A 26,733-nucleotide genomic window follows, 5' to 3' on the forward strand; every position below is an offset into this window, starting at 1 on the left:
GAGGTAAAATTTATTGCTGATTAATTTGGTATTGAAACATTTTCATAGACAGTGTGATTTAAAATGTATGACAATTTACACGCGCCCTTGCCTAATATTAGGTTTTAACCATTATGGTGTTATGCTGTAATTATGTAATTAATTTGGTGGCGAAATAATTAATTGTTTTTAAATTCCTTAAAAAAAGTTGTGTATCTCATAGAACCAACAGAGATTTTGTCATTTATAGGCTAAAAAAAGATCAAATTTCTCTGGCTAATGTGCTCACTAATTTAAATTATTAATATAACAGCCCAATTGTTAAAACAAATTGCTGTTAGCCCAGTGTATTCAGGAAATAGAATTAAACAATCTCATCGTCTTTTTGTTGCAAGACGCGCTGTTTTTGAGAGATGATGTTTCACTAATCACGACACTGATACGATTGACAAGTTACAAGTTATTGTAACTTGTTATAAGTTACAAGACAATTGACAAGTTATTTTTTAGATTTCAAAAATGAACAAAATGGACAAATCTCTGTAACCTATTTATCTGCAAAATTGGAGTAACCTATTTATTTAAGGTTGACTGTCAATGGTTAGAAAAAACCTTTTCAACATTTTATACAATTTAACAAATACAAGTTTATTTTTCAAAAACCTCATGAATTTAATGAGGCTTGAAAACAAAATAAACCACTTTAAATAGGACTCACAAGCGTTTCTGAGACAGAGAAGTTAGGTAAGACTTTGCAAATAAAATGATTGTCTTATTCAAACTTACCTCAGTGCTCAAGCTGAACTCTACATTCTTAGAATTGACCCTAGTTTTAACCTCAATAGGTTGGATACCAGGAACTGGTGAAGAAGTCACAGTTATGTTTACAGATGCTTCAACACTTGGATCTTCTTTAGTGATGATGTAATCAACGTAATCTTCCTAAAATAAATGCTGCCATTTTAATATAAATTAAACCTTAAATACAGGTAAGTTTGGCGAGTATAACATGTTTTATGTTATTGCTGGGAACAAAACTTTATGTTGTAGTGTATTTTATTAAGGCGGTACTAAAATTACAGCAATTCAAAATAATGGTTCAATGCCAAAAGTTTTAGTTTCAATAAAATTAACAAAGTAAAATTAGATGTCCTCAAAACAAAATATGTAATCTAACTAAATATATGGTGGTATATGCAGAATTACAGCTGCTCTGCTACTTAAAAACATGACCGAATGGAGACACAAAATAGAGCTAGCACACTTTCTGCGTGTAAGCTCTGTAGGTACTTTTAGATTAAAATATCTCTAAAATTTGTTGATATACTATTTTGATGGTTTGTTGTTAAAACGTAAAAGGCTGATTTAGAAAAAAAATTGACAAATAAATAGTTACGCTACTAACAAAGAAACCCTCAAAAGTTAGGCATATTTTTAGTTGCCTTGTAACTCACTAGTTGACCTTCTATGACCACAATTGTGGTTTGTAAGTTTGTGTTCTCAGAGACGGTCACTATAAGATCTGTGACAATATCTATTTCAACTTTGCTATCGTATTTGAAGACCATTTTGGTGTTTAGGCCAATAGTGACATCAAAATATACTCTGCCTGCATAAGTAACTTCTCCAAATGGAATAACGATGGCATCATTGTTGATCTACAACAACCAAGCATCACATAGACCATTCAATAGCATTATATTTAAATATATCTTTACAATTGAAACTCTAACATACACTGTAACTACTTAGAAAACAGCTTGGTGCAATAGTAATAGTAATAGTAATAGTAATAGTAATAGTAATAGTAATAGTAATAGTAATAGTAATAGTAATAGTAATAGTAAAAGATGAACTTCTACAAGATCTTTTTAGAATTAATCAGAAGGTATGAGTATATTTGTATAATTTGCAAGTATATGTGATAATTGCCAAAATGTTTCAAGATTAAAATTGGTAAACTTTTCTCTCGGTTGCAACGCTCAAATCAGACGATAGCGCCTTTATGTCGACTATAGTTACAAAAAGACCAACAGAATAGAGACTCAAAATGCTGCAACTTGAACACAATAGTTGATAGCAATTATCTCAACGTTGTAAGGGTTTTAAACTATTTAAAAATTTGAATCTTTATTCCAAGTTTAAAAAGGATTTCCGGGTTTGAATGAAAGTTTTTAATAGATTTTATTAACTCATATAAAAATACAATGCTAACCTTTAACGTTTCAATTCAGAGCGCATGGTAATGAGACTCGCTTTCCATCAAAACTAACTTGAAATATTTGCTAACCGAAGTATAAACCCAAGACTTACCAGTGCAGCAATGCTCTCAGTTTGGCAAGATCTTGATGCAGTTTCTTCATAAAATGCTAGCAAACCTACTTGTCCTCTAGTATCACTAGCCAGATACTCCTTCCCTCCAGTTTTCTGTGCTTGATTTGTGAGGTAACCTCCTTGTCTGCAAAATAATTCTAAAAATTACCATTTTTTTGCATTGTGTAAAAATCAATCAGTAGTAATTTTTCTATAGAGCCCTTATTCATAATTAAACTCCTTACATATTGCTAACAGAATTGTAGCACCATGTATTAATGGTGTTAATTATTATAATACAGCAGTAATGTATTTTACTAATAATAATAAAGCTGTTTTGCAACATTGTTTATTTTGTTGGCTAATATTTAAATCCTGATTCTGTTTTTGTTGAAAATTTTCTAAGAAATAATACAAAAATTGTGTTCAACTGTAATACCAAAACAACTATGAGACTCTTGTTTAAATTTAATGTTTACTGAACTTACAAAATCAGAAAAACTTAACATTTATTGAATACATTAGCACCATAAACAATATTAACTATAATTATCTTAAAGTGCACCAGTTAATAAAGTAAGGACTCATGCAGCCAATAGTTAAGAAAAGTATAAATATCATCGGTGAAATTTCTATAATTTTCAAATATACCTATTTTAGGAGTACCTAAAACAGCTGTAAAACGTTAATTTGAAAATATATAAAAATTATTTTTCAGTATATAGAAATAAATTAAACAAAAGTAGAACAGATAACATTTTAAAGGGAAAAGGGTTGCTTTGGTTACAGCAAACCAAAGCAAAACTGGCTATTCACTGTAGTGAATTAGGTTTTTTGGCATTAATCTTAACTGATTCTGTATGTAGCGTAACAATAGCATAATTATGACCAGCTTTTAACCATCAAACTCCTTAACTAACATTAAAAATTAAAAAGGATGAATAAATATATTCAAGTCATTGACTAACTTCATAACTGATAAAGTGTTACATAGCCAAACACGCGCAATATAAAAACACAAACATGAAACTATTTGCAGCAATAGACATGGTAAGTTGCAACAATGATATAAACCCCCTATATGGGGGGAGGTGGTTTATATCATCGGTTGCAATAACATGTATTATATGTGCATGTTCATCCAGGCTAGGATAGAAAATGAAACACAAAGCTACACACCAATCAGCTCATCAGAACTAGTTCAACAATGCCAATTTTATTTACACACTGCCTTTACAATGTTTCAAAGTTTCATCAAATTACTTGACCTTAATATATTACTTAACCAGCAATCAAAGTGCACCTACTGCAGTAAACCAATTCAGTAGAAAAAACTAACGTTGTGCCCAATGCCGAGTTCAGTCTGGCAATTTGCCAGGATGGCTGCGCTTATTATTCTGACATTGGGCATGGTCATCTGTATCACAGCACTTTTACTGCACTCACTAATGCTTAGTTCACAGAGGGTCAACTCTTTAACAAGGCTTAGAAAGAGACAAGGCATTAATTATATCTGGGCAGTCACACCTCCTCAAAGTTGTTTTAGCCAATTCATTGCATTCAACCAATGATAATGCAAATTATTTTCTTTTTAGCCTAAACTTGCTATTATTATCTGGCATAGATGCAGTCTCATTCTGAAGAGAAGCAAACAGCAAAACCTAAATATTCATATTCATCCATTCTTCTAAGGCTTTTATAAAACTTATCATTGTTTGATTGCCCCAATAGAACCACATTTATTTTGGTATAAGGTATCATTTTAGGATTCATTTGATATGGTAGACATAAGTCTTGGCATAAGACAGCGCAGGTACTCTTTATATTAATCCGATATGTAGCCAAACTTTTGAACCACTTGTAAAAGTTGTTAGCACTCAATTTTGATTAAACAAAAATAACAACGAAAATGTAAAGCTTTAACTTTGACTCAAATAATTAATCATAATTTTTTTTAGAACATAAATTAGTTATTTATAAAAATAAATAAGTAAAAAAAGTCTTTTTATTAACATTTGATAATCCAAATTGATTTCATGGATACCATCTACTAGGAACTAACAGTTTGCTCGCAGTCAAAAGTTAATTCAAAGTTAAAAACTTTAGTGAGATAATGAAGAGTGTTGCTTACCCAAATAAGACAGTGTCTAGAGTGACTCCTTCACTAATTATTTTCGAGATTGAATCTTTAATATTTACTGCACCATCACTATGTAGAAGTATTCTTGTATTGCTGATGTCTCCTCCAGTGTACTGAGTGAGTATCTGAAATAGACTAAAGATATTAAGCTTTGATTCCCTAATTGACTGCTAGAATTCTCGGCGGCAATCTTGTGCAGCAAAACACCTGCGACAATAGGCTCAGCGGCTTATGTTCACACAAAACTGTGCCACTGATTATTGCATAAAAATGGTCGCTCGTGACTGTAGCTCTTCGCGAATGTTGAACATTGCTGAACTCTTGCGTTAAAGGTTGACTTGTAACACAATTCACATTACAGTTATTTGGTACAAAAATAATTACCATGTCTTACTCTGCTGTGTTGTAGGTGCAAAATATGTGGAAATGTAATTACAAGCTCTTAAAAGCTCAAAAACGAACAGTTAATCGCCTCCATCACAAAACCGCCATATATTAGAATCCCTCTCCCATTGCAAGTCCACCTTTAACCACCAGCAACTACTGGCAGTAATTGGCGTGTAGGTTCTCATTTCATCATCAATAGCCCTGCGATTTTGCCACCAGTGCTTGCGGTGTCTTTGAGAACCAGCCTTTAGTTACCAATTTGTTACAGTTACTCATGATTATGATATCAAGGTTTCCTCACATACATGGTTATTCAGTAAGTAGGGAAACTAATAAATGAAAGTTTACAAGATTAAATAATAATAAACAAACATTACAAAAATGTGCTGAAATATAAGTATATGTTTACTAGATTATATAAGAATTTAGCTACAATTAGCTCAAATGAGGGAGCTTTTTCCAGTCCCATGTCAAATTAATTTTCATTCTAGTACATTCTGTTCTGATTTTTGAAATGTCATGAAAAGACTTCATTTAATGTAAAACATGCATTCTTTATGAGCACTTCTGCGAAGCAGTTTTTTAATTTTTTGTCACAACAGAATTCTTGTAAATTAATATTTGGTTTTAACCAAAATGAAACTCGTTTTATGTTTATGCATGTAATTGCAGTCACTTGCAAATATTTCAAGTCAGCTCGAAATTTGCTGGTTTACTACTGCTTTGTTATTAAACCTTTACTGTCTGTGTTTGCAGCAATTTTAATTGTAGTCCTAATGTACATGTATAAAAGCAAGGTTGAGTAACTAAATACAACTTCTATAACATTTGAACCAGACACAATGGTGCAACTTTAATTCTTATTTGATGTTTTCTATAGCAAAAGTTTGATTTTAAAAGTACTCAAACATAACTTTAAAACAAATTTTTTGAACAATTGATAATTAATTTATGTTGAGGATGTCAAAACCATTTTGTTGCATCATTTTTATGCTGCTAATATAACACGTTATCCGATTTTTTACTTTTTTGCAACAATCAGTAAGGTTTTTAATGACAGTTTTTATATGTAATTTCATATGAAAGCAAATATTTGCTGTAGAAGTGACATTTAATTTTTCTTTGAGTGTGTTGAAACCAATTTTTATGATATTTTCTTCTATTAGTTTTTTCTTCCTTTCATATGGCTGCAGCTGCCAGCCATATCTTAGTGGTAATGCTGACATGATGGCTGGATATAGCATAGGAAAATTTGCAGTTAGATTCACTTCTCAACAATGCTCTTTGTGTGTGACTTGAAGAACTGCCCTACTGCCTATAAACCATGAAATTAATTATTAAACAACATTTAACCCCTTAGTCAACATCTCTGATAAAACGAAAGATGTCAAGTGAATTGCTCTCATGAAGTGGTTATTACTTTAAATAAACTTTTTAATCATCTCTTTAATGAAAGTTTACTCTAACAGCCAGTTTCCAACTGAGTAAATGTTTTAATGCAACTAGGTAACTATAACTTAGCCACAAACTTACTTCAAAATCTGGAAGAGAGACATTGAAAAATTAATATAAAGAACTTTTTGGTTAATAAGTGAAATGATTAACTTACTCGTTGGCATTCATTTATGCCAGCAGCAACATTTGTCCCATCCAAAGTGACTATTGGTACAGATGCTTTAAGGCTCTCTCTTACTGTATCGCTAGTAATTTCTGTCATATCTGCATTCAAGGTGACAGAATCATAAAAGGAGACAATTCCTACTGCGGTTCCATTTCTCAAAGTATTGAGTATATATAGTTGAACAGCTTCGTACATGGTAGTTATTCTGTTACCAATCTGTAAAATACATTTATAAGTTATGAACAATTGTGAAATTACTGAATATTGAAGTGAAAGGCTACTGGTACTATACTTATATCTATATCGAAGATAAAGTTGTTCGACTTTTTGCATTCTTCTGTGTTCTTGCATAAGTTCATTTATTGCTGATGAAATAAATAAACACCTAACCATGGAGTGCAGCAGGTTAACTGTACATGTATGACATTTCAATCTCTGATTCACTCTACTACCGATCTGTTTCCCTCTAAAATTGGGGCTTCCATATATTCGATAAAAACTATGGATGACGGGCGATATTGGCAGAGGCCGACTTTTCTAATCCGGTCAGCAATATTTAATAAAACATTTTGTTGTTAAATTGTTTAAGTTAATGAATGAAGGCATTTATTTTTTCAACAGAAAAGTAAGTTTAATGGACACAGCTTTAGCAAAAACACACTGTGCACTGATAGCATTGAGCTGAAGTGAGGAGTGCGTACAACGATATTTGATGAGATATCTAAGCGGATACACACTTTGTACTGATAGCATTGAGCTGATGTGGCAAGTACTTACAAGCATACTTGGTGAGATGTCTACGCAGATACACACTATATCCTGAGAGCACTGTGCCACTTCTCCTGTTATGTAACCTGAAGAAGAAGTGACAGTAGACGATGCTGTTGCAGTACTGACTGTGGTTGTTGATAAAACAGTTGATGTTGAAGTAATAACAGTTGCTGGAGAAACTGTAGATTCTGCTGTAATTTTACTTGTTTCAGTTGTAGTGGCAGAAGTTGTTGTTGTTCTGGTTGTTGCAGAAGTCGTTGTTCTGGCTCTTGTAGAAGTTGGAATAGTTGTAGTCAAAGTAGAAACGGGTTGAGTACGCACTATTCTAAATTGTGGATCAGGTAAATCGGTGGAGTTTCGAGAGATCTGGTAATTTTCAGCTACAATAATATTAGAAATATTATTCTAAAATCTCAAAATGATTGCTTATCAGAATATACTGTAATATCGTAATTAAAATGGCTACAACTGAAGGTTTATTGTTGATTCTATAGCCATGATGGAATATTAACAGAATAGTTTACCAAAATCATTTAACTCCGACATGACATTCCAGGCGCTTCGTCCTTGACAGTTAGCATTTTGTAGATTGCTTGCAAGAACATTGTGAATGGCTTCAGTTTCATTGTCTGTGCAAAAACCTTTTACCTACATAAATAGTAAAATTTTAATAACATTTCATGTTCATTCAGCAACTAACAATGCATAAAGTGCGAACATTAAAAGTTTTTGTCAATTATTTTTTGATGAAAGCTAGCCAAAGCATATCAAAAATTTTAGTGTAATATTACATTAGGATTTAAACATTGTCTCAAAATGAATAGAAAATATTTATAAAACATAAAAAGCTATACCTTTATGAATATGTCTATACCTACTCAGAGTCATATACAACAGTCTATCGGCATACTAATTATTTATCGTACCATCAAGCTGAGTCTTTTTTATTGCAAATTATCCATTGCTTGAATTGCATTAGTTGGCATGTTTGAACACTAGCAAAAACCAACAAACTTTAAATTAGCTAACTAAAATTAAAACAATTACCAGAAACCCTCAAAAAGGTACTGGCTATTATATTCATCACTATTTGACCATAAGCTATAAGCAATGAGAATAAGTTGAAACAATCTGTGTACTCAAGTATCAAAGTAAAATTTTGTATCTTTGATACAAAAGTATTAAAGATACTTTTGTGTCAAAGATACAAAACTATTATTATTTTCTTTTTCAATTATCTTACTTAGCACCGGTAGCAAACTAACCGGTCTGTACATAGAGCAAATTTTATTTGAGTTTTTTTTAAACAAGGGTTTTACTTTAGCTATTTTCATTTTACTTGGTACTTGAAAAGTTGTTAAGCTGGAGTTTAAAATGTCAGCGCAGCAGGAGCAATAGCTTCTGCCGCATCATTAACTAATTTTTTATGGAATGTTGTCAAATCTAGTTGTGTTGGCTGGGTTAACCTTTTTTAGAAGCTTGGTTACATTATTGATGCCGACTTTCAATAATTTGAGAGTTAAACTTTATGTTGATATCCTTTGCGTTAGCTCTCCTAGATTAAAATTACACTTGTCAAAATTTTGTGCCAGTGACGGACCAATAGAAGTAAAATAGTTATTAAAGATGTTGGCTATTTCAATCTTTTTCGTCAGTCTTTTTCATCATGCATTATGGATTTTGGGGCTGATGATAATTTAGTTTTGCCAATCCCATTATTTAAGTTTTGTCAGAGGTGTTTAGACTCAGAAGCACCTTTTATTAGGAATTCAAATTAATTTTTTATATCGAAATTTTAACTTTGAGGTAAGTGGTGAGTTGAGTGTTTGAGAGGAGAGGTAGTCTGCTTTAAAATAAGCTTGTATATATGAGCTGAAATCTAGGCTCGTATTTAAGCAACTTGAGCAACCGAACAGATTGAATCTTATTGTTAAAATAACTGTAAGTCTAATCACTCCCTTTTAAAGCTAAAAGATATTCAACTGGAAAGCCGCGTCCACAATTTTTCTTCAAAATACTGTAAAACATCTAATTAAATGCCACCTTTATTAGTCGCCACACAGGTTAAAAGTTGAAAAACAGAGCGCCACCATTTAATTGATTATCACCTCCATTTGACTGCCACTTTGACAGTTTTTGCTTTTTACAAATCCATGATAGCAAGTGATCAGAACAAAAGTGTCCACAAAATTGTACTGGTAATGACTCGGTTACATAAATAACAATTAATTATTTTGATGTTTCTGCTCATATCAAAGTCCATTTTCCAGCTTGAGAGCTTTTTGGTATTTTTGTTAAAGTTTTGAAAGTATGACCATAGAAATTAATAATAACTGTATCAGGCTAATAGTAGTTCTTTGTTCAACGGAGTTTTGATACTTCGACGTATATGAAAAATGATTAACACTTATCATGGACCGACTAATTTTAGAGTAAAGACTGTGCTGAGAGAACATCTGGCTAAAGGTTTTTTGATATTTATACGAAATGCAACGCTTAAAAGTTTTGCTTCACTAAAAGATTATTTGAACACTAATATCAACTAGTTCAGAAGTTTGAAAGCAAAAATTGTGGTCAGGTATTGAACAACCAAAAGATGTTCCTTCCATCAAAAGCAACAATCAGAATGCAACTGGCCAAAAAACGATACAAATATTTTTGTTTCAAGAATTTTAATTTTCGTTTCTGCATGTATTACATGTACCAGTATGGTTTGTTTATGTCACTTATTCATGAATATGTATTTGTAGCAATTAATCGAGTATTATTTTGTAACTTATAAATTTGCAGTTTTCTAGCATAATATGCTAGAAAACTGCAAATTTATAAGTATCCATTGTAAGCCAAGTGAAGATAAATGCAAAGATGCTATCAAATAATATTATTATTTGATAGCATCTTTGCATTTATCTTCATTTGGCTTACAATGGATTGACGCATATAACTCTTTTTCTATTGCACATAAAAAGCCAGTTTTACTTGCAAACTGTACTAAACATATCAATAAAGTCAATGAGCTTTTATGCAAAATTATTAAATATAGTTATAAAATGAAATTATATCTTTATATTTGAATGAAATAAAAAGTTTAATCTTAAACAAATTGCAAAGCAGGCGCAGGCTATGATATCATAGCAGGTTAATTGAAAAAAATAAATATCAACTGGTTGAGATTATTCTTGGCTTTCCAATGCATAATTACTTACAGATCTTTGACAAGTTTGATGTAAGTTAACAGATTTATTGCATTGGAAAGGGCTAGTGTAGACCAAAATATAGATGACAATTGTGTCACTGTTAAAATGGTTAAATTTTGCTTTCCAAAAATTCTGACTAGCTATTTGAAAAATAAAACTCTAGCCTATATTTGAACAGCACCTCCATTTACCCACCACTAGAAAGAACCATCTGGAAAACAGAGCGCCGTGGCATTCAAATAGGCGTTTTACGGTAATATATCATTTTACATTTGGAAAAATTATTTTATATAATTACTGGTTATTTGGAAGTGTGCATCTATTAAAATAATTCACTTTTTCAACTTTTGAACATAATCTTACGTACCGAATCTTCATACTCAAATGCCAAGAGTGATGCTGATCCTTGTACACTGCTCACAACGAAATCACATGGTGGTGGTGGTGGCAAAAAACTTAGGTCACAGTCGCTTAGATCTTGAAAGCCAAAGAAGACGTCTTCAACACATCTATAATTTAATATTTTAGTAGCATAAAGCTGTATATATAGTGCATAAAGAATATACTACATATGAGGTATGAAGTTAGGATAATACTTTTTGAATTGAACTATTATTTCAAAGTTTCTTTTTTATATTACAATCTTTACTATAATAAAAGTGTTGTATTTGGATGTTTACTCTATACATGTATTCATTGGTAAATATCAAACATGCTATAATAACACAAGGTATTAGTATTTAATATAAGTGCGTGCACTGTCAAACTGACTGTAATCTCTCAGTACAAATATAAAAAATAAGATAACTGCTAAGCATATATGGTGCGATAACTATGACATACAAACATATGTATAAAGTATGAGAGAAGCTGACTTTTACTTATATAGAACAAAGGGCTGTGTCTATTTATCTGCTAGAGATAAAACAAAGAATGGCTATGAATTGCAGTCTGAAACTGAATCTGAACTAGCAAAATTCAGATTGATGGCTCTCTAACATTTGGCATTGCCACTTGATTTTATAAACAAAGCAGGTGACTTGATTTCCAGCTTACTAAAAAATTTCTTTCAATTATATTACTAATCACCATAATGTTATTATACCACCAATTGGCTGAAATCAATTATTATTTGATCAACTAGGTAAAACCCAAAGCACAAGAATAATTTGCGCATGTTTTACTTTCAGATCACCCTGCTTTTCTAGATCAAAGAATGATATCTACCATATTAATTTAAGTCTTGTTTTTCTATCAATTGTTAGATCTCTCAAAACACTAAATGCTCTAAAGTTAACTTATTTATTGGCTTACACTTAGTTATGTTACACTTACATGCAAAGCAAACATTTTAAATACTAAATATTGTTAAAAATTTAATAACATAAACTCAGTTATAGAGACTTATTAACCCTTTGACTGGGTAACAGCCCCGCGGAAACAACCGCAATTTGCATAATTTATTTTTTGAAAATACAATAATTACGGAATTCTATGAACATGCATAGCTCAAACCGAAATTTATTTCTATTAATAAAAAAACTTTTGTACATAAAGATTAATTTACATGTGTACTACTACAAAAAAGCTATGACTATGTACAATTGTCTATGTATGAAATACTTGAAAGCATTGCTTCAGCAGAGTCCAATGCCACAGCATAGCCAACGCCAGGAGCATCGTCATAGTCCAAACTACCATAATGATCACTTTTCTCTGTATATTTAAAGTTTTCAGAGTTTACATCACTACCATCAACTGAATTATTATTATACTGATCATAAAAAAGATCACTAGTGATCACGGGATCAAATCAATCTTAAATTCTTCATGAGTTGACGGGTTTTTCCAACTTCGACTTTTTCAAAGAAGTCGCGAATTGTTTAGCTTTCAGCACAAAGCAAGGTCTCTCAGATGATCGTTCTATATTGTAATTCATTGACCAACATCTTGTCAATAATATTTAAGTCTTACTAGCGTTTATATCTTTTAATTATTGTTACTATCGACAGCTTTATAAACAACTACCAAAGGTGACATAAAAGTCGTTTCCCTACAGAACTGATAAATGACATTTTGGTCGTTTTCCCAGCCAGAGGGTCAAAATCCAGACTATGAGAATTTTCCTATAGTCAACTTTGACACATCAAGCTTTTTCAAAAAAAAGCTGATGTGCCGATATAAGCTAAATGATGTGGGTTGTGTTTTAAGCTGGAATTGCGTTATTCTAATCATAAAAAATAGCTCACGTGACCAACCTTATAGTAACAGAATACCTAATCTGTATATAAATCTCTCATTAGAATGTCTAGCTTTAGCGATAAAGTTTTAGAAATAAAAAACAATCTTTGTATTGAATTAAAACTTTTGAAATTTAAATTGCAACTCTGCTAACAAGTTTGTGCAACCACAAGACTAAGCCGTTCTTATCATAACAATTTCTTTTATCATATAGTGTATATTCTTTTTGCAATTGCACAGGCTAAATGTGTACTTTTTATTATTAATTACTACAGTGTGCCATCAGGTTACGATGCCCTTGTTTAAAGGTTTGTTTGCTTTTCTATAAAACTTTTCTAAAACTTTTTTTTCCATGTGAGCGCAGTTTTTTTTACTTTTTTCTTGCCATATGATATCAACAAAAATTTTTTTCAAAATTAAAATTTGACAGTCAATGTACTGATTACGACGAAATAATAAAAATGTGGATATTCAATTGCCAAAATTTAAATATTGACCATGGTATATATAACTCATGAAGGAGATATACCTTATCACTCTCTCAGTTCAGTGATATTCATTATAAGTCATAAGAAAATCAAATAAGAAAACAGATGGGCGATGAAGTTTTAGCCAATGACAAAGTTGAGGTTTAGTTAGTAAAATATATACTAAAACTAAGCTGTAAGTATGTGTTTAATAAGCTAAATTTGTTTAAGTTATCTACGACATTTATGTTATATATGTCTGTCTCAAAGGTAAAAGCTCTTCACAATATTTACTGCCCGTATTACAATTTAATGTTACATTTTTTTGCCGATCTTAACAACTGAATACACTAAAGTTTCTGTAGGTAACCATGGTTACATTTGCTATGGTTAACATAAAGTTTTGTTGTTAACTTTTAAAGTGTACAGTACAAGCATAAAATTTTTATGGTTTTCAGAAGGTTTGTTCGCATTAAATAATTTTATGGGATTCACTACCAATCTATACAATATTCTCGCCTTACGATGCTAGATTTAAAACATCTTAATATCATATAATTGTATACCAAATAATTTTTCATTGAGTCATCCATTCATTTTTCATTCATTTTTCAACTTTGAAGTCATTTTATTTTTTCTCTTAATTTATTTCAACAAAACACATATTCACGATAGGAAATTTAAAATATACAGTTGTTTGAAAAAACTTACAGTTGTTTTAATTTTTCTCTTAAATTTTATGAACTGCGCAAAAAACATTTCTCATGATATGTAGTGTTAAAGTTAGAATGGTAACTGCTGTTATATGTGAAATAAAATAAATTTTCAGTGCAAAACCTTTTATGTTATTCGTTTAACATTTTTTTCCAAAATACGTAAATTTAAAATAATAAAATCTCCACCCATCTTTTCGAAACTCTATATATCGATTAGTCATGACAACCTTTTAGATTGTGTAAAACTGGCAAACGTACTAATCATAATAAAGCACGGTCTAATACTGCATTGTAGTAAACTAATAATTTAAAACTGTTTGTTACTTACCCTTGTGGTATTAGGCTCCCCTCTTTTAGATAGAACTTAGATGTTTTGGTGTCATTGACTGAAACATTTTCATCAAACAAGCCCCACTTCAGTTTGCCAAACTCTTTGACTATCCTTTTGCCTATAATTTAGAATAATAATCTCTTTTATATAGCAAACATCTATAAAAAAAACTAAGTTTAATAAAAACATGAATTAGGTGTGAATTATTTGCAATTTACTGAAAAACACAAATTTGAGTCATGAAGGCTGAAAGTTTCTCAGAGGCCTTTAAATACAACTATAATTTTATTTGCAAATAAGGTTTACACAAATAATTACACTAAAGATATTCAACTGCTTACTCATGGTAAATGTAGAGTTGTATAAATTGAAGGTTGCTACAGTCATGTTTAACGTAGATATATATATATAAAAAAAAATTGTTTCCTCACCCCGGATACCCGTATGGGTGGTAAATTCTGCTCTAACTCGGGTCTCCTACCAGAAACCTGGGAGTTTGAGCACTCGCCTCAAGATCTTAGCTGTTCCCAATAGCGCACTTTTCTGCAACTCAACTGAGTTGATTGTTGTTGGTATTTGGGCAAGCCACATTTTATGCACCAGTGTTATTGCGCCCAGTGCCCCAATGACTACTGGGATTACAGTTGCTCTTACATTCCAGCATTTTTCAATTTCTTCTCCAAGAGGGAGATATTTCTCTACCTTTTCTTTTTCTTTGCTGGCTATATTGTAGTCATTGGGTACTGCTATATCTATTATAGTAGCCCTCTTGTTTTCCTTGTCTACCACCACTATATCTGGTTGGTTTGCTAGGACATGCTTGTCAGTTTGGATGTAGAAGACCCAGAGGATCTTAGCGCGGTCATTTTCATTGACCTTACCAGGAGCTTCTCACCAGTGTTGTGGTTTATTAAGGCCATACTCATCACATAGGCTTCTATACACAACACCTGCGACATGATTATGCCGCTCAGTGTATGCGTTCCCTGCTAGCTGCTTGCATCCACTGATGATGTGTTGGATGGTCTCAGGTGCATCTTTGCACAGTCTGCATCTAGGATCGTCTCTAGTGTGATAGATTTTCGTTTGGAGTTGCCTTGTTGGGAGCACTTGCTCCTGGGCTGCCATGATTAGCGACTCTGTATTGGCCGTTAGGTTTCCTTTGTTCAGCCACATATATGTCTGGTGAAGATCGCCAACCTTAGATATTTGTTGGTGGTAAGCACCATGAAGAGGTTTCGTGTGCCAGTCAATTTCCTTATCATCAGAGCATAGGTCCGTTGTAAAAGCAGCCAATTGAAATTCAGCTAGCAACTTATCTGAGATAGATCTTATATGAGCAACTTATCTTACTTATATATATATGTATATATATATATATATATATATATATATATATATATATATATATATATATATATATATATATATATATATATATATATATATATATAGGTAGAGAAAACGTAGAGGTAGAGAAAAGGTAGGGAAATATCTCCCTCTTGGAGAAGAGATTGAAAAATGCTGGGGTGTAAGAACAACCGTAATTCCAGTTGTCATTGGGGCACTGGGCGCAATAACACCAGCGCATAAAATGTGGCTTGCCCAGATACCGACAGCAATCAACTCAGGTGAGTTGCAGAAAAGTGCGCTATGGGGAACAGCTAAGATTTTGAGGCAAGTGCTCAAACTCCCAGGTCTCTTGTAGGAAACCCGAGTTAAAACAGAAATTACCACTCACATGGGTTAACCGGGGTGAGGAGACAATTATATATATATATATATATACATGTATATATATATACACATATATATATATCACTTGACATGCATATATCAATTAGATTAAATCCTCCATATAAATAATTTATATATAAAGTATTATTTTATCTATATAATATATAATATAAACATATGTATAGTAGACGCACCTATAAAATATACCTCTTATAACATAAATGCCAGATAACGTAAAGAATTTATGAAAAGTTTTTGCTTTATACAACGTAAAAAATTCCATATAAGGTAAAGTGTCAAGTTGGGCAAGTTCCCAAATTTGATTTGAATATTAATCTATCTCGCCACACTTGCCAAAAAACGATGCGTGTATAGTGTTGTACCTATTACATATATAACTTTTGCAGCATTTTAGTTCATTGTGATAAATCGTCAAATGTGTCGACAAAACAGAGAATAGGGTAGCTGCTTAATTATTCATAAATACAAAGGCGATTGGTGCAGGTGTTACAGAGTCAGTCTACCAATATGAATGTCACGAGTTGGAGTATTTTTTTTCAAAAACCTTCGTCAAAAGATTTGCTTTTTCTTAACCTTGATTCTCTGGAAGTAGATAGCCAAAGAATAGGTCAAACATGCAAATTTTTTAAATTAAGAATTTTTTGCTTTTTTGCTTTATTGCAAATGTATAAAATATTTGTTGCTAATTTTACTTTGCAGAATAGACGTTGCTATTTAGAAAAAAATAAGCAAATCATTGTAAATGAATGTCAAAGATATGCGCTCGCCATCAACTTATTGTAAAAAATTATTGCACTCATGGTCTAGAAAACCAGTGAGATTGATCAGAAAAAAGAGAAAAGTTGTTGAAGCGCACCAATAATACTGCAGTTGCAGTACAGCCCACGAACTAAAAAAATCAAGTCAGGTTTTTCTTTTTACATGGCCTAAGGCCAAATATTACTTTCTGCCAAACACTTGAGTAGACAAGATGAGAAGTAAAGCTCTCAGCGTGTCTACTCATCATAATGCATAACTTTTGTTGAGGCCTTTTGAACTTAGCAAGAACACATGCATCTTTTACTAGGAACTTCGCCCATAATCTTATTTGTCAAGATTTTAATCTTTTTCCAATAGCTAAATTTAGAGCTTCATAACTGTGTTAAAGTAGCTAAGTAACGCCTTACTCGATAAACAGTTCAATATTTCTGCACATTGATTACTATGTAGGCTGCGCACATAAATAAAAACATGTCGACACATTTTTTATTCTACTCATAGTTTAGAAAATAAAATATATAATTTTAAAGTGTGTTGCTTTTATCTTCTAGTGCAATTATATTAGAAATGTTAAAAAAGCCACTTAAAAAAAATTTGTGAGTATTTCTTTACTATTTTTTCTGGTCGTTCGGTGTTATTTTTGCAAAAGAATAAAATACGCAAGCAAGATGAGAAGTGAAACTGCATAAAACGATGCAGACTATAAAAAAACGAGAAAGTATTATGAGAGAAGCTAAAACTTTTGGCATAGTAAATCAGGAAGTACTGCAGTAGTATTTGAATTAATTATATACCACCACATATCAATTGTTGATCCACAAAAAATGGTTGGTCCATATCAGCGTAATAAAGCTCACACGAAAAAAATAAAATTGTTGCAAAAAACCATCTTAATGTAAAAAAACCTTTGTGACTAAATCGTTATCTAAATTCAAGTGTGATTAAAATTAACTAATTCTATTCGCTGTTTTTCAATGTTCAGAAACTTTTAATACAATGTAAAAACCATATTAAAATAGAGTGGTTGTTAAATTATGATTTTAAAGTAATGCTCAGTTCTTTGAAGACTATAATAAACAATAGATCTGCCAAGTATAAAATCAATAGCAGCTGCGCATTCAAAACTAGCAGTAAGTTACAAAATACGGAATATAAGAAATGTAGTTTTTGATATATTACTGATTACATACCGTATGACTAGCAGTTGTAGTAGTTTGATAGTTGACTAAATTGACAATAGTTTGCCCCACTACTAAAATTGAAGCAGTAAGATATATTGCCTATAGATTACGGCGTATTAAAATATAATTGTATATCTTGTAGAGAATTGAACTAAAGAATTTTCACTTGATCAGCATCTATCTTAACTAAACTTACGTGGCTTATATTTCTTGTCACTCGTAGGCTTCTTGGTTAAATAATCAGGAGTAAGGTGAATAAAGTCTCCTTCTTGTCCACAACCTCCAGGTTGAAGAGTGTACGGTTCATCTCCATAGGCAAGGTTAGCCTCAGCTACTACTACTCTTGCCCTTTTTACGGTCTCATCTTTAGCTGGCTTAAATTTAAAACCAGAGCTAAGGCTCATGTGTAAACTGCATTGTTGTTTCAGCTTTACATGTATGTATTTTCACTATTTTTAATGATGTTGTCGGCTTTTATATTTGATTTTTTCAAATGTATATTGTAAGTACTAAAAATTCCAATTACAGTGTTACATTTAAAATTTTTAGATATTTAGATTTTCAAGAAACACAAATATGTCATTTTTTATATTTGAATGGAGCTGTAGCTAAAGCTACTAAATTCTTAAAAAGGAATTATTTATTCAGCAAACCACTTGAAAATATTTCATCATTTTTGATAGAGCAAAATGGATCTACTCAAGTTTCAAAAGAAGGCTACATTTTTTTGCTCTGCAATTTACCTTGTACTTGCAGTACTGCAATACACAGACAAATATGTGTAACAAGTTTGCTCAAATTTTTTAAGACGTTTTTGAGTGTAAAGATGATTTAGCACACGCCTCAAAGTATAAAACAAAAATTAAAACATCAGCGCTGATTCATATGCACTTGTGTTAGTAGAAATTGTGCTTCTTTCATAGGTTGATCTGATTGTGTTGTCTGCAAAATTTCCTCGCAGCACACCAATTGAGAAATTAGAATTTTTAGCCATAAATTAAGATCGCGTTTGAAGAATTTTATTGCTGATACATTTGATTTGTAAGTCTCGACAGCTCTCACAAAAATATGTTTATCAGAAAATGCCTTTAACGCTCTTCAAAATGATTTTTAATTTTAGCTTTGCTCGACTTTTGGTAAAATATGCAGAATATGAAATTAAATAATATTTTGATAGATTCAAAATAAAGCCATATGTTTCCTTAAACTTTTCATTTTTTATTTAATAATTAAAGTTTTTGTTTAGCAAATTTTAACTTTGTTGTTGACTGTCTCAAATTTGCCAAAATTCCTTGGCAGACAGAAGTCTATCTAATTGCTAAATACTACCAAATTTTACAACTTGAGATTTAGAGCATTACAAGCAGTTTTTAATAATTTAAATGTAATAATTAGTATAAAGTACATAATTAAATATAATACCAGTTAAGTATAATCTTTTTAGTTTGTTTACAAAACTTAAAATAAGGCTGACTGATTATTGAGCTTTTAAATACTCCCAATGTTTTTATTATGATATTATAGATTTAGGTAACTCAAAATATATTATACATGTATTTAATTATTTTCTAACTTTTGTGATGCAATCGGTAGATTTTATAATACCTTTATCAAATACATAATATACCGATTATCAAAAGAAATTATTTCTACTTGGCTTGTAGATAATATGTGTACTTCCTTTTTTAAATTTCTGCTATTTGTCAAATTGTTTGCTTGCAACGCTGTGTTGTTTTACAAGTTTTTATTAAAAGCCTTCAAAAATTATTGTTACATTGTCAGAAAGTTAAATCTTTTGCTGCAATAAAATTTTATTGATTTAAAGATTTTAGTTTAAACTGCTAGAAAAATAATGTTCAGTTATCTAATCTTTTGTAGAAAACTAAAAAAACTAATTAAAACAGATTTTTAAGTAATTTTAAGCATATTAAAATTTTAAAGTTTTAGTAACTATTTTGTTACCAAATTATCAGCTATTTGTTTGGTTATGCTTTTAATTAAATAAAAATGCAATTGCATAAGCAAAGCAAATTTTTTTAGCATATTCATTACGAGTGAGAAAAAATCGGTCCACTATTATTTATGATAAAACGTAATTGGCTATTAAATGCAAATTTAAAACTCTTCCTACCAAGTGCTATTTTTTTTCACCCCTTATGATTCTTATAATTTTTCAACAATTTCAATAAGCGTGTGCAATAACAAGCTTGTTCTACATAATGTTAGTTCTCTACCTTATATATATCCTTTCAAGTTTGAACTGTAATGCGCAGGAAAGAGTAGGGATAGTTTAGCAAGTATTTTAGTATCTGTATTCGTACAACTTATGCTGATTAAGTGCTGATGAGCAACTTGTAGATTGTGTTCGTGGTAGATATTCCTATTTTGTATTTGTTTAAGATTTTTTGTTGTGAAAAGTGTCAAATTTTTGAGTCTCCCATAAAATCTTTTACTGCAAATATACTTTAACATGTCATTTTGCAAAAAAGCTCTATATTTTCATGACTCACACAATTTATTTACTTGTATTTCACTTCATTTTATTTTATTTTAATTTTATTTTTATTGTTCTATAATCTGTACAATATAAAAAATGTTAATTTAAAAAGAAAACATAAGTAAATTATTTGTTGGCCATTGAAATAAAGTAAATGCGAATCAAAGGCGAGAACGGTTAATCAGTATTTTTTAATGCTACAACTACGTATGAGCCATGGCGAGCCAAAAACTTTAGTTTTTTTAATTTAATGCATAAAAACTTGACTAAAATAGTTTTAACAGAAATAAAATTTCTCATTTGACTTTAAAAAATAGTTTTTCATTATTGCGGCAAAACTAGCAAATTGATACCTGCAACCAGGTGCTGTTGTAAGTCCAGCTTTCAGGAACCACAACAGTAAAGTTCTTGAAGTAGAGTCTGTTGTTGGTAGCAGTAAGTAAGACTTTGGAAGCCTCAGAAAAGTATGCCTAAAATATAAAAAAAGACTCAAAGTTTATACAAATCTATTGCTAGATAACTTAATTATTATTTGCTAAAATTTTTGCAAAGAAATTTAATTTTAAGTTTAATTTAAATCTTCAGAATATGTTGTAGATTTAAGTCAAGCCTTTATGGTTGGTGGGCTGACTCACAAAGACAATGATTTCTGTTTCTTTTGTTTTATTATTTGAAGAAACGTTTTTTGTTAAATATAAACAATTTCTAACCTAGTAAGATGACTTGCACAACTAATCATTGTCTCTTTTGATGGTTCAATTACAATTGATCCACAAGAAACTATGAATAATTTTAATCAGTAACTTTGAGATTTTTACTATAATAATAAAGTACTCACCGATCCGTTAGTTCAAAAGTAACTTTTGGCATTAACTTGGCATGCTTCTGTCATGAAAATGTTTGGTAGTGTTCTCATGTTTTCTAGTAGAGAAACACACCGCCAGGCATAGTTCTTATAAGCTACCTTTGGTGATCCTAACACTTATCAAGGGCTTCTTCAGGAACTGTCAGATTAACCCGAAGGGATGCATTTTGCAACACGTCCAGTCTGATAGAGACTGGTAACCATTTCACTTGCCTAATGGGTGAAGGACAGGTGAATTTTTAATGTGCCCGTGTTGAAGATACACGAGGCTTCCAAGTTATGGTCTAGATCCAAAAAAATCAGCAATTCAGGGTTGAACTTGCTGAGAGCTTTTTGTCAGATCAACATTAAGAAGGGCTTGAACCATCAACCCTATAGTTGATAGTCAAAGACACTACCACTAGACCACCCTGACACCCTGAACACCCTGTCTGTTCAAAACTAACGCAAAAAGCACAAGGAAAAAACTCACCCCACATGGGAATTGAACTCAGGTACTGGGATTCACATATGAGTTCTCTAAACCACTCTACCAAAAACCACTAAGCGGCTACACAAATTATGCATTTACCGAATATTCAAGCCAATCATACTAGTGTTACATAATTTGAGAAGTTTTTAGAATTCAAAGCATTGAGTGAGCATGAAGGTCTCACTAGAGAGCTTAAAGTTTATCAGTATGCTTCTTGATAGAAAATAATTATTTTTCCAAATTGTTTACAGCCTTTTTACGATTATCTGCAGTAAAAGTGGTTTCAGATTTTAAACATTGCTATAGAAGTTTCTTAAAGCTAAGGCTTCATACACCTTCTAAGCTGATTTATGATCCACCATACAGTTTTATACAGCATACTGTTTTATACAGCTTCTAAATTGATCAATGAACCACCATTACTCCTGCACATCATTAACATTATCAACAATTGTAAGACAGCCAGATATTTATGTTAATTTCTTAAACTATTACTTGTTGCTGACTAGAATTCTTAATTTTTAATGCTGTCATGTGCTATAACTATAAATTACCTTAAGCTGTCGTTAGCTTTGTTGAAAATTATTGTAGAACTCAAGCTTGTTATATCAATCATCATATTTGACTTCATCTGAGACCAAATAATGCAATATATGTTGCTAATTTTACTTAATTAATATAATCAATTAACATAATGACAAAGTTGCTGAACAAACAGTCAGGCTGCCCTCAAGTTGTGCTAGGATAAATATATTTACACGAGTTTTCTTAAATAAATACTAATTGGGAGTTAAGCTCCCTTTGTACTGTTTTTTCGTTCGGAATGCAACTCCTTATGTACTAATATTAGTAGACTTTATTATTTGTAAGTTTGTTCTGTTTCCAGTTTTGTGCTTGGTCATACACTAATTGTAATAAAAATTGACATGCATTCTCATGCTAGGCATCTGCTATGCATTAAATAGAAATACCATCTATTTCTCATGGGAAAGCAAGTCACTAATTATTTGGTGTTGAGTAGAGAATGGACATAAATAATATGTATTCTGCAGCAGTTGATCAACAAATATCTAGATTTCCAAATAAATTTTCTCATATTCTTTTGAGCATAGCACTGTTAGAGGTCAAAAATATTACTTTGTTTCCATGCTCTACCTTTTCTATTGTTTGATCATGCAGCTTGAATTACATAGAATAAGTAGCTGCACATATATTTGGCAATATTTAAAGATAACCGATTGGTGTAGATGTTGGAGTGTTAGTCTACTAATCTGAATGTCACGTATTGGAATCTGTTAAAATTGATAATTCATCGTAACTTCTAACCGTGGCTTCAGAAAAACAAATGAACAGACAGTCACCATTCTCATGATAATAATTCAATTTTTTTTTAATTTAAATTATTTTAGACATGTATAATGTTTCTTTTTAAATTTTTTCTTTTTAGCGTAGACTTTGTTTTCTAGAAAAAATTAAAAAGATACATTTAAACTGCCATTTTAGTTGTGCACGAACCTTAACTTAATATAATTATTATTATCCTGAACTCTAACAGGATCAAAAAAAGAAAAGTTGTCAATGCAAGCCAATAATTTAATGACTGCACATTAAATTACTTAATTAAAAGTTTAAGTTACTGTAAGTCACGAAATAAGAAAATTAGGTTTAATTTTTTTCTGTTGAGTGAATTTATTACACTCTAGAAGACTTAGCTCTAATAACATTGTATTAATTGTATAAATATTAATTAGGTATAACTATGTTGAAAATTGATTAAAAGATATCTAGACTTTCAAAAAGTGTTTAAAATTCTTTTATGCACAGTATTGTGAAGATAAAATAACATTGTATTTGCTTTCTTTTTTTCTAAGCGCCTAAAGAAATGATTTGAAGAACTAGTTTACATTTTATATATGAGGTCCACAAATTTACCTAAAAAACTTTGACTCTACATTTGCCTACTTATTAATACTGGTTTTAAAGCCAAAATTACATAACTACCAATTGATTTACTCTCAGTGGTACACAACAAACATTTGTAGTTATCCTTCCTAATTGTTAGTGACTCTACCTAAACCAAATGCTGCATTGAGTAGTTAATTTAAAAAAACAGAAAAATATTTCTAACACAGTGACATTTAAAAATAAAAGCTAAGGTACATGTTAAAGGTTTTATAAAAAATCCACAAAAGGTTTTTTGCCGCCATTTAATTTATGTCATTACTACTAATCGTTTCATAACTCCCGAATAGTTTATTAATGCTTTTACTTATACCGTTTTATTTAACTGGTATAATTTTTTTCGAGTTTCATATTTGCTTATCGAGTTTACCTCTAAAAATGTCAATTTGTGCTGCGACTTAACTACTTTGAAGTATAAAGAAACCTGTTTATGAATGTATTAGCAAGGCTTGCTCAATTTGATCCTTTATTTTATCTTTTAGTACGGTACAAGATATTTAGTACAAGGTATTCAGACAGTCAACTTATATAGCCTATCTCATCAGAGCAAAAACAAAGGTTTAACCTAGCAATTTTGCACAGAAATTTCTTTGAAAGTTCACAAGCTAAAAACATTACTGCTGTTTCTTTTGTTTGCATAAAAGAACAAGAAAACTACGATATTACCTTATATAAAAAAAAATATATATATATATATATTATATATAAATATATATATATATATATATATAATATATATAATATAATATATTTATATATATATATATAAATATATAATATAATAATATAATATAATTTAAAAACATATACGTTTGAGCTCATTTTTTCTGGAAAGCATGACCGTAGTACAAAATATTTCTACATGTTTTATGTAAGTTTCCACCTTTTCAGTTGCAATTTATTTATATAATTGTTTTTACGGATTTACTTATCCAGGTAAATTCAGCGAGAGTAACGCATAATGCAAAGAAGTCCTTGTCATAGGTTTAGTCCTTTGTTAGCCAAGCGACTTTTCTTGTCGGCAATAATTATATACCAAATAATGCAATTTCACAAATTCCTTACTAGTTTACTAAATTTTTAACAAATTTTACTCTTTTGACATCAAAACAAGAGTAAGCTACAATAAAAAAATTATAACTAAAGTATATAAAAACCAATCATCTAACAAGAATATTTAAAAAAAGTTATAAAAAACCAGAATATGTTGATGAAGAAATTATTACAAACCATTACGGTGGTGGAAATTACATTTGTGTGTATACAGATATTTAAAACGATTTATTAAATGATGTAGCAAATTTGTACTTAAATAAATTGGTTTTAATTGGTTTGGTTTAAAAAATAAGCCATTGTTTTTCATATTTGTGTCTGAATTCAAATAGTTACTTGCTATTTTAGTTTTTTTTTGCCGGTGCAAAAGATTTGGTCAGTAAAATCAATAATCTTTGCAGAAAGTTCTAATAAGCCGATTTAGTGGTATGAAATGAGAGAAATTCACTTATAAAGGTAATGCGCGAGTTTTTGAAAATTAAGATAATAGCTATTATTGCGTAATTTGGGGTTATCATGATATATTAAGCAGACTGCACCCAAGATTCTTACCTGCAGCTTGTCAATGATGGCAAGGTCCTCTGACACTTTATCATCTATAGCAATGAGAAGATCAGTGTAGCCTCCATCAGGACTCAGATTGATATCCTGTCTGTCATTTCCAATGTTTGATGATGTTGCCATGACTACCATCAAACATATGATGCTGGTCTTCATGTTGTTTTGGCAGATCGTTATTGGAGAATTCTAAACAATACAAAAACTTATGTGACAGATGCTGAAATCATAAACCGGAAAGTGTAAAACAAAAGGTTTTAAAGATTATGGTGCGCATTTGCTCTACTAAGATATTTTTAAACTTTCCAAAAACTAGAGTCATGTGCACAAGTTGCTATTGCATAACATATGCTTCTTTAAAAGAGTTGGTAATTGTTTAAAAGTACAATTAGCTCTGTCAAGCATATTTAGTGCAACATGGACTACACAGCAATATTAATTGACCTAAATAGTATGTTAGGTTGAGCATTACCAATTAGATCATAAACTTTAATTATTTCTTGTCTCTCATTAGTTATAAGCATTTATAAGCAATTGCTACCTGTGCTAAAAATTTATGACTCAAAGTTATCCTGTTAACAAATTTGCCGTATTATGATATTATTTTTACTAAAATTTTGCTTGAACTAGCTATCAAATTTTGTTTAATTTTTAAAAAATGTCACTGACCATAGCTGAGAAGGCATCGGACCTAAAGTTCATCTCTCCATTAAGTCAACAAAGCAGATTGATGTTAGGGCACTTACCAAAACTTAAATAGTTAAATGTTGTGACGACACCAATTAGTTATTTGCCAAAAGATAAAAATAGATTAAAAACCGAGTAGGCTAAACAGCATAGAGGTGTTCTAAAATTAATTAGTTATTACCTGGTTATAAAGGCTCAGTGATCTGCTTCTGGTTAAATGCTTTGCTGAGCAACCTATTTCAAAGTAAGTTTGGCCAGCATTTAATAATTTTTTAAAGAGTTGCACTATAATTATTCACAGTTGTATCAGTTAGCTGAATATTTATACCAGTCATACATGAGTAGTGCAGAGTCACTGACAACCACTCTAAATGCTATTATAAAATTTTATTAAAATTATGAATAATTTAAACAAGTTCAAAGACAACAATTTTAATCTCCGTATAAGGCAGTCACACCAAAAACACTCATACTGTTTACCCTCTGTAGACAGCATTGTTTTAGTTTTACTTGCCTAGCTTAAACTGAAAATCCTAAAACCTTTTTCAAGTATATTCTTGTTAAGGTATGGGAGATCTGCGTATCAGCAAAAAGGCATTGAATATTACGTAATAATTATTTATACATAGGAACCTGGATAAACTAGGCCCAGAATACTTGTATTTATATGTTCACACATGACAAACGTCGTCTTCTATTTCATGACACTGACATAGTAAATCTACAATTGTATGTTTTCATTTACGTTTCTGTTACTACAACCTTTAGTTCACTATTT

The 26,733-nt window shown here is 30.9% G+C and overlaps 1 protein-coding gene across 1 annotated transcript; it reads right to left on the minus strand.

Moving 5' to 3' along the window:
* Nucleotides 1–1,394: 1,394 nt before the first annotated feature.
* LOC137388356 (calcium-activated chloride channel regulator 1-like) lies at nucleotides 1,395–25,394 on the minus strand. The gene is made up of 12 exons (XM_068074843.1): nucleotides 25,263–25,394; nucleotides 20,712–20,828; nucleotides 18,605–18,619; nucleotides 18,058–18,235; nucleotides 14,161–14,281; nucleotides 10,776–10,917; nucleotides 7,736–7,859; nucleotides 7,218–7,591; nucleotides 6,429–6,656; nucleotides 4,424–4,557; nucleotides 2,293–2,437; nucleotides 1,395–1,637 (listed from the first exon to the last, which is right to left on the minus strand). The coding sequence occupies exons 1-12, from the start codon at nucleotides 25,392–25,394 to the stop codon at nucleotides 1,395–1,397; spliced, it is 1,953 nt and encodes a 650-aa protein (XP_067930944.1).
* Between the last annotated feature and the right edge of the window lie 1,339 nt (nucleotides 25,395–26,733).

The sequence above is a fragment of the Watersipora subatra genome, chromosome 2, assembly GCF_963576615.1.
Source record: "Watersipora subatra chromosome 2, tzWatSuba1.1, whole genome shotgun sequence".
In the NCBI taxonomy this organism is placed as follows: Eukaryota; Metazoa; Bryozoa; class Gymnolaemata; order Cheilostomatida; family Watersiporidae; genus Watersipora; species Watersipora subatra.

What these genes read in the sequence shown, in the direction of transcription:
- LOC137388356 (XM_068074843.1), bottom strand. Translation starts at nt 25,394, where the DNA reads ATGGCAACATCATCAAACATTGGAAATGACAGACAGGATATCAATCTG. An exon ending in GGGAGCCTAATACCACAAGG is followed by an intron (nt 10,918 to 14,160) that starts GTAAGTAACAAA and finishes ATTAAATTATAG; the next exon opens with ATGTGTTGAAGACGTCTTCT. An exon ending in GCATAAATGAATGCCAACGA is followed by an intron (nt 4,558 to 6,428) that starts GTAAGTTAATCA and finishes AGTCTATTTCAG; the next exon opens with ATACTCACTCAGTACACTGG.